Genomic DNA, 7,955 nt, shown 5'->3' with positions numbered 1-7,955 from the left:
GGTTAGCAAGACAAAAATGATTGATTTCCATTACAGGAACAAGTAAGGGAACCAAATATTATGCAATTTTATTGTCAAGCAAAAGGAAGAACCATTATTACATGGAGCAGCTGTGATCCCAACTCAGTCCTGAACATCAGGCATATGTTTCCATTTTACAAAAGGGCTCATCTGTCTGACAAGGGCTGGTTTAGACTTGAAACTCTTGCTGGTTTGTTAGTTGTGGTAAATGATCTCATCATACAAAACCATCATGATCTCATCATACAAAACAGTATAAAACTTCCTGTTGTCCTTTTGAGATGGTCTCTTTTTATAACCAAAAAGGGTTCCTCAGAGACGCAGGTATGTAAATGTTAGGTAAAAGATAGTGAGTCTAGCAAGGATAGAGACACTGACTTTACGTAAAGTGAGCACGCTGAAGCTGAGCCTCAGATGTAGCACGAAACATAGCACCATGAGAACTAGGCCTTTCTGCTACTTTCCTTGAGTAGCTCTCTGCTCAGTCTTTCAGCTTCAGAGTCTGATTTTAACTTTTCATTCTTAATCCATGTGATCTTTGCATGTATGTGAATGCCATGAGATGCCAACTAGGGCTGCTGCAGGGAAGGCACCACTGGAGACTTCCAAGGGGAAGCAGTGACCATTTTACCCGGTGCTTCAGAACAGAGAAAAGTGAGCACGTATTTGAACAAACTTACTGACACAGCATTCCCAATCCAGCTGTGGTGCTTGGTTTACACTGTACAGCTTACTCAAAGTAGCCAATGGAAAAGTTTTGGAAAGTGAGAGATGTGGAGAGGGGAAAAATAGGAAGAAAAAATTGACAACAGTAAGTGACAAAACGAGTATTAGTTTTCAGTATGCAGGTATAAGAGAAATAAAAGATCCTAAAACTATTTCACAAGTAGTCAAGTTATTGTCTTAGCAATTACTTTCTGCTCATTTACAATTTGTGAGGCTCTATAGGCCTGATATTAAGTAGGAAGCAAACTCTTTAGAAAAAACCTTTACCCTTGAGACATAAGCAACTCAGAGACAGGTGAAGCTATCCACTACAAAAACAGACCTGGAAGATCCATACTGGACTGTTTCACCTCCGTAGATAATTAATTGCTTTATTGATGTTGTGCTTAGAAGAAAATCTTATGATCAAGCCTGCCCTTATATAGCTGAGGTAGAAAACAGCTGTTGCTGCCTCGGCTAAAAACCCTTCTCCAATTAAGCATCCTTTTTCAGTGGAAGTACTCTTTCCATGTCATCAATCGCGCTCTAATACAGAAGGTTTGTTAAGCCTTTCATTATAAGACAGATCTCCTATCCCTTAATGCTTCCCTCTCTGAACCTACCTACATTTTTCACTGAAGAACATAAAAAAAAATGAGGAAAGATGAGTTTCTACATCAAAGAATTCCTCACATCAAAGCCGACGTGGAAATACCTCTGTCCAACTTTTCACTCCTTTTATTTATTTATCGTTGGTGTTGTACTGAGGCCCGCTGTCCCCGCGTCCACACGTGCTCCCCAGGGCCACCTGCATCCCAGCTGCCCAAAGCCGGCTGGTGGGGCTCCTAACACGGGGTGGTCTGGGGCTCTGCGGTTGGGTTCAAGGCGGGCCACCACGGTGGGCTATTCACTGAGTATCACTGACATGTGAGGAGCTGCAGCCGCTGCCCCGAGGCTCTGCGGATGAGGTAAGCGAGGCCGAGGACGCCCGCCCGCACACGGCTCCGTCAGCGGCGTCGGGTCCCCCCTCGGCGGCTTTCCGTCAGCCCCCGCGGGGCCGGATAAAAGGCGGTGCGGCGAGCGAGGAGCAGAGCGTGGCGCTGCCCCGCCCGGCCGGTCCCATGCAGCCCGCCATGATGATGTTCTCCAGCAAGTACTGGGCGCGGAGGGGCTTCTCGCTGGACTCGGCCCTGCCGGAGGAGCGTCCCGGCGGCCTCACCGTAAGTGGCGGGGCTGGGACAGAAGCGGCGGGGGGATCTGGAGGTAGGGCAGCGAGCTGACGGTCCGCGGGCTTAACTTTGCGGCCGCAGGCATCGCTGGCGGCTGCTGAGAATCCAACGGGTGCTGCTTCCCAGCGCTGCCGCGAGGGTGTCCTCAAACAACAGCGAAAGTTTCGCTAGGAAGGCATGCACGGAGGGTGAGCCGCGCTGCTGCAGCGCTCTCAGAACACGGGAGCCCAGCACGGCTGTTCCCGAGCGCCAAGGCTGTGCCAGGGCGCTTACAAACCTCGCAGCGTGACTCTTGAAACGTGTTTGATGGCAGCAAGCGGCGGTCGGAACGGTGCTCGTGGGGAGCAGCGGTGCAGCCGGACCGCTAATCGGCTCCGAGTAGGCTTACGCTGTCTGTAACGGGTGCTGATGTTCTCATCCGCTCTGAATGGGGTGAACGTTTCGGGTTTTCAAAACTCAGAGCCCATAAAGTTGTATGTCAGATCTGCAGCGTGTGGGGGCTTTGAGAATTTGAGTCCAACCCACGGGATGTGCTTGCTTGTACCAACTGTGAACTGGCCTTACAAGAAAACGTGTAATATCCTTGTTTGTGTGTGCTTTATTTCTGTCAGAAATGTTGAATTAAATGGGATCTGTCTGTTTTACATATTTTGTTTGAGTTACTTTGAGTTATTCTGTAGTTCACTCCTTTGCTCCTGAGTACTTGCACTTGCTCCAGGCAACTCATTTTCATTAGGATGGTTGATCTGCTTACCATTAAAACACTTTATAATTAAATAATAGGCATGGCTGATAAGATTTGAGCTCTTGCAATTTCATAGCCTCTTCAGTTGGGCTTGTGATGATTAGCTAATCTGGTTTTCTTACACTCAAGAGAGGCTTTCAGTCATCACTTCAGGTAATGCTTGTTTTGAAGTAGTGCTGAACCTTAGGCAGTCATGGAGGGTGCCAGGTGCCCTTGTTTCCCTGAGGAATCAGTGGTACTGAGGTGGTCAGGATGACTGTGATCCTCTGTGTGTAGCTTTCTGGAAACAGCTTACAGTGAAGAAGCATGGATGCTATATAAACAGCATCTGTGCACTTCATATAGATGAAAACTGCGCATCCAAATCCCAGATATTGTTGAAGTTAAAGCCAAAGTGACCTTCCACTAGACTGTCCCCAAGCAAACCCCTCAGCAGGAAGAACCATATAAGCTCAATTGCTAAAAAGTAAATGTGTTTAAGTGTCTTCACAAGCAGAATTACTTTTTCCAAATGGTTTAAGTATGATCTGATAAATGATAAGAGACCACAGAGACCTTTGAGTATGTGGTAGGGGTAGTTTTACCTGTGCTATTTTAAGCTGTTGCTTTTGGTAAGAAGATGCATTTCAACTAGCCCTTCTTTTAATTCAGTGCATTCTTGTGCTTTTTATGTATGTGTATATATATATATATACATATGTATGTATATACACACACACACATATATATATATATATATATACACATATGTATGTATATATACACACATATATATGTCCAGTGGGAGCTGAATATCCAGTGGTCTCATGCAGCAGAGGGAGGTACCTCAAAGTGGACAGGGATCAGGTAGAAAAGCAAACTAGTTTGATATGTGCCGTGTGGCTATGTTGAGAGGGTGTGATGCAAATATCTCTGTCAGCAATATTTAGTGCTAAGAAAACTATCTTAACTAATCCAATTTGGAAAAGGAATTAGAGTAAACTTTACTAATCTCTTTTTCCTGGGACAAAAAGCTCCTTATGAAACGTAATGTTTTTTGGAAAGCACAGGGAGACTTTAGTAAAGCCCATTGCCCTAGACAGAGCCACAGACATCCTGCATGTGGGATAACCCACCTTGGCAGCTCTAAGAAAACAGGAATAGATACTTGGCTTTAACCAAGAATTGAGACCTGTTCAAAGAATGGGTGGAATTTTTGATTATTTTCTACAGTTTACAAAGAACTGTTAGTAGTTGTGGAATGTTGTATATGTCTCTTAGTTTCTAAGTTCATGTCTTTTAGTGACCATATTAGAGGTGATACTGTTGTTTAGAAAGTGGTGAGCATCTCACTGAGGACAGCATTTCTCTGAGTCACAACTTGGTTGGAGAATGCAGGCTGGTTTTTGAAAATCATGGTCAGTACTATCAGAACTGTCTACAGAGCTTATAAAGCCCAACTTGCTGTTCTGTTGCATCTCAACAGAATTTAAGTTCACTGAAAAAAGTCCACATTTCTTGGAAACTACTGGTTGAGGCAAACCTCATTTGAAGCAAAGTTTTCACCTTCTTGATTAAGAGAAGATCGTAGATTTCTCAGGAGAAACGACATTACACAGCAACTGTACTACAACAGATAGCATAAAATTTATATTTTAAATTTAATCAGCATGGCTGACCAGTAAACCCCAGCAATGGAAGAAGGTTCAGCAGTGATGGGTAGGAGGATGTGCCTGTGAAGCTCAATGAATAAGGCTGAATGTGACTGACCACAGCGTTTGCAGAAAGCTAATCTTATCTTGGTGGGTACCAGGGAGTGGCCTTTGCTTTAGATAGATGGCTGCCCTCAGTTACACAGATTAACTGTTGATTTAGATATCTCTCCAGAGTTACTTACAGCGTGAATGACTCCTTGAGTTAAGCTTGACCAGTATGGTGGAAGTGAATACATGGCTCAGCCCAGTATGGGTATGAAAACTACATCACTAATAGGATAACAGCAGGGAGATCAGTGGCCTTAATCCATTTATTCATTTCTGGTGACCGGGTACACCCAGCATAGTGACGGTGAGCACAAGATCAGAGAAGCATAGAGTTGTTTGAGTTGGAAAGGACCTTTAATGACCATCTGGTCCAGCTCTCCTGCAGTGAACAGGGATACCTACAGCTAGAACAGGTTGTTCAGACACTGGTCCAGCCTGACCTTGAATGTCTTTGGGGATGGGGTATCCACCACCTCTCTGGGCAACCTGTTTGACTGCCTCACTGCCCTTATTGTAAAAAAAAAAAAAAAAAAAAAAAAAAAAAAAGCCTTTTTTCTTGCATCCAGTCTGAATCTCTCTGTTTGAAACTATTTTCCCTTGTCCTATCACAACAGACACTGCTAAAGAGTCTGTCCCCTTCATCCTTATAGCACCCCTCGTCCTCCCCCCCCCCGTTAGGTACTGTAAGGCTGATCTCAGGTCTCCTAGAGTGTTCTCTTCTCTAGGCTGAACAGCCCCAGCTCTCTCAGCCTGTCCTTACAGGGAGGTGTTCCATCTCCTAGACCATTTTTGTGGCACTCCTCTTGACATGCTCCAACAGGTCCATGTCTCTCATTTACTGAGGGCTCCAGATCTGGACACAGTATTCCAGGTGAGGTCTCACCAGTGCAGAGTCAAGGGGGCAGGATCACCTCCCTCAACCTGCTGGTCACACTGCTTTTGATGCAGCAAAGGATAAGGTTGGCTTTCTGGGCTGCAAGGGCACGTTGCAGGCTTGTGTTCAAGTTGTTATCCACCAGTATCTCCAAGTCCTCTTTGCTAGGGCTGTGCTCCATCTTTTCATCCCCCAGCTTGTACTGATAGCAGGGGTTGCCGTGACCCATGTGCAGGACGTTGCACTTGAATGTGTTGAACATTGTGAGGTTCTCCTGGGCCCATAGCCGGAGCCTGTCTAGGTCTCTTTGACAGGCATCCTGTTCTTCAGGCATGTCAAAAGTACCACACATCTTGGTGTTGTCAGCAAACTTGCTGATGGTGCACTTGATACCGCTGTCCATGTCATTGATGAAGGTGTTAATGAGGCTTGGTCCCAGTACTGACCCCTAAGGGACGCGACTTGTCACTGATCTCCATCCACACGTGGAGACATTGGGCACCATTCACCGAGTGTGATCTCACAACTAGTAATAGACAGACCAGTAATGCAAATAACACTGACGTTGTGATTGAACTGTTTACTGAGACTGCAGCTTTTTGCCAAGTATCACTTGCATTTGTAGTCTGTTTTCAGTGTGTTAAGTATCACTGCTAAATCTGAATTCCTGTGTAACATCACACATCGTCTGTTAAGAACGTTTCGTACTAAGCATTATGCACCCCATGTGTGGAACATCTAAAAGCAGCTGGTCAGAGAGTATTGGACTCTTGACAATAGATAATACAGAAGTACAGACCAGTAAAAATCATCTTGGACTGACTTAGAGATAGAATAGCATCACTGCAATTAGTGGTTTTATGGTAATTCAGACCATCATCTCCTTTTGCTTTCCTTATTAGTCTTGATAGCATGGCCCTAAAAAGTCAATATATATCCTGTGTATATGTATATCTGTGATTCTGGTTTCAGGTAAATAAATTAACTTTTAAATTAAGTCTGGATAGGTTCAATTCAGCTATTTTCTAATGAAAGTTTCTCTTTATGTAATATATCTTACTTTTGGGAAATACCCTTTTGCAACTGAATCAATGCTGTTCTTTATCTGTTTGTAGATAAACAGATCAAGCTCTGGGAAAAATGAGGAGAAAAAAGGCAGCAAGGGAAATGGGAAAGGCGAGTCGGTTTCTGAAGGTGGAAAGACAGCTGTGGTGTTTTCCTTGAAGAATGAAGTTGGCGGATTGGTGAAAGCTCTCCGGCTCTTTCAGGTAAAGCTTACATATCATTGTGCTGATCAGATGAGGAAGAATACTGAGGTCAGGCTCTTTGTTGGTATAAATTAATGCACCATAGAGTGCAGTTACTTTTAGTGAATCTGCAGAGTGTAACTTCGGGCTTTATGGGTCGTTCAACAAAGCATTTAAGACTCTCAGAGAATTTTCTGGAACAAAGTTTAACTGTGATGGTGATATTCGCACTATTCACTTTAGATTTCCAAAGTGTGATTCTCAGCATCATAAATTAGGTTTGAAGTTCTTTGTGCAGACCATGATGAAAGGAAGCAGTTTCAGAGAGCAGTTCAGAGTCTGAATTATATGCTCAAAGTCAGATGGCGATGACAACCTTGTTGCAGAACAGTGTTTGGTCATAAATTTAAGTGCACCTTTAAGTGCTTGCAGGGTCAGAGCTTTCTGTCTAACTGGAACTTACATTGTGAAGCATTGGTTTCCAGATAGATCCCCATGCAATTGGTGGTTTTCAATCTGACTGCTAGTACTCTATGTAGTCTGCTTACCTTATTAATACACTGAAGAGGACTTGAAGGCATTTCTAAGGACAATTCAGGCAAAGCACCATGATGAAAACCTTAGGCTGCTCAGTCTGTGCAGTGAAGAAAATGTTAAGAGGTGATTTGGAATCTACCGCTTCATGCTAAACGATCAAAGGGGTATAACTGTGGGAGCACAGGGTGTTACTGAGCCTAAATGACAGGAGTTGCTTCTGGGCGCAGATTCCCCAGGCTGATGCAGATATCTAGGCTGTCCAGATGTTGAAAGTGGAGTGAGCTGAGCTTCTGTTGCACAACAGAAGCAGGAGAGGGCTAAGTAAGCCAATAGGAACTGCAGGAAGAGAGACATGTTTTCAACGCAGCTTCTCTCCAAAGTGCAGCTCTGGCTTAAATTATTCAATGGGTTCAGACCCGAAATCCTGAAATATATATGTCTGCTCTACCTTGAGAACAATTTGCTTACATACAATTCATTTGGCTTTCTAAAATGTATTTGGAAGATGTTGCAGAGAGATCAACTGCATTCACATAGTTGCTGTGCAATTTGAGCATGGGAAGGGTGGGATTATGTTGTCATCTAAACCTAGGACTAATCAAAGCCACTTTCTCTACTTCAGAAGAGAATGTCTGAAACCATCATCCCTGTGTCAGTTGAAAAGGAGTCCTGTGGCCTGGTTTACTCAGGAAGAGATCATCAAAATGATTCTGCTTGGCTTTTGTAATCTGCTGGTCTACAATCAGCAGATTCAAAGCCCTCAGCAAATGGAGTCTTTTCCTTCTGCAGATTTGTTGCATGAATGTGTTAATTAACAAGATGCAGTGTATACATACTTTATGGAGTGTGCCAGTG

At 44.1% G+C, this 7,955-nt stretch overlaps 1 protein-coding gene across 1 annotated transcript in view; it reads left to right on the top strand.

The window, feature by feature from the left end:
- Positions 1 to 1,847: 1,847 nt before the first annotated feature.
- TPH2 (tryptophan hydroxylase 2) overlaps positions 1,848 to 7,955 on the top strand; it is a gene marked incomplete at both ends in the record, with an annotated part of 51,488 nt that continues 45,380 nt past the window's right edge. Inside the window, 2 exons of the mRNA XM_079545691.1 lie at positions 1,848 to 1,946; positions 6,432 to 6,584. Coding sequence (XP_079401817.1) covers positions 1,848 to 1,946; positions 6,432 to 6,584 — 252 coding nt within the window. The remainder of the gene's footprint in view (positions 1,947 to 6,431; positions 6,585 to 7,955) is intronic.

This window comes from Tetrao urogallus, assembly GCF_951394365.1.
Source record: "Tetrao urogallus genome assembly, chromosome: 1".
In the NCBI taxonomy this organism is placed as follows: domain Eukaryota; kingdom Metazoa; phylum Chordata; class Aves; order Galliformes; family Phasianidae; genus Tetrao; species Tetrao urogallus.
Note: the sequence above shows the minus strand (reverse complement) of the source record. Positions and strands in the feature narration are given on the sequence as shown.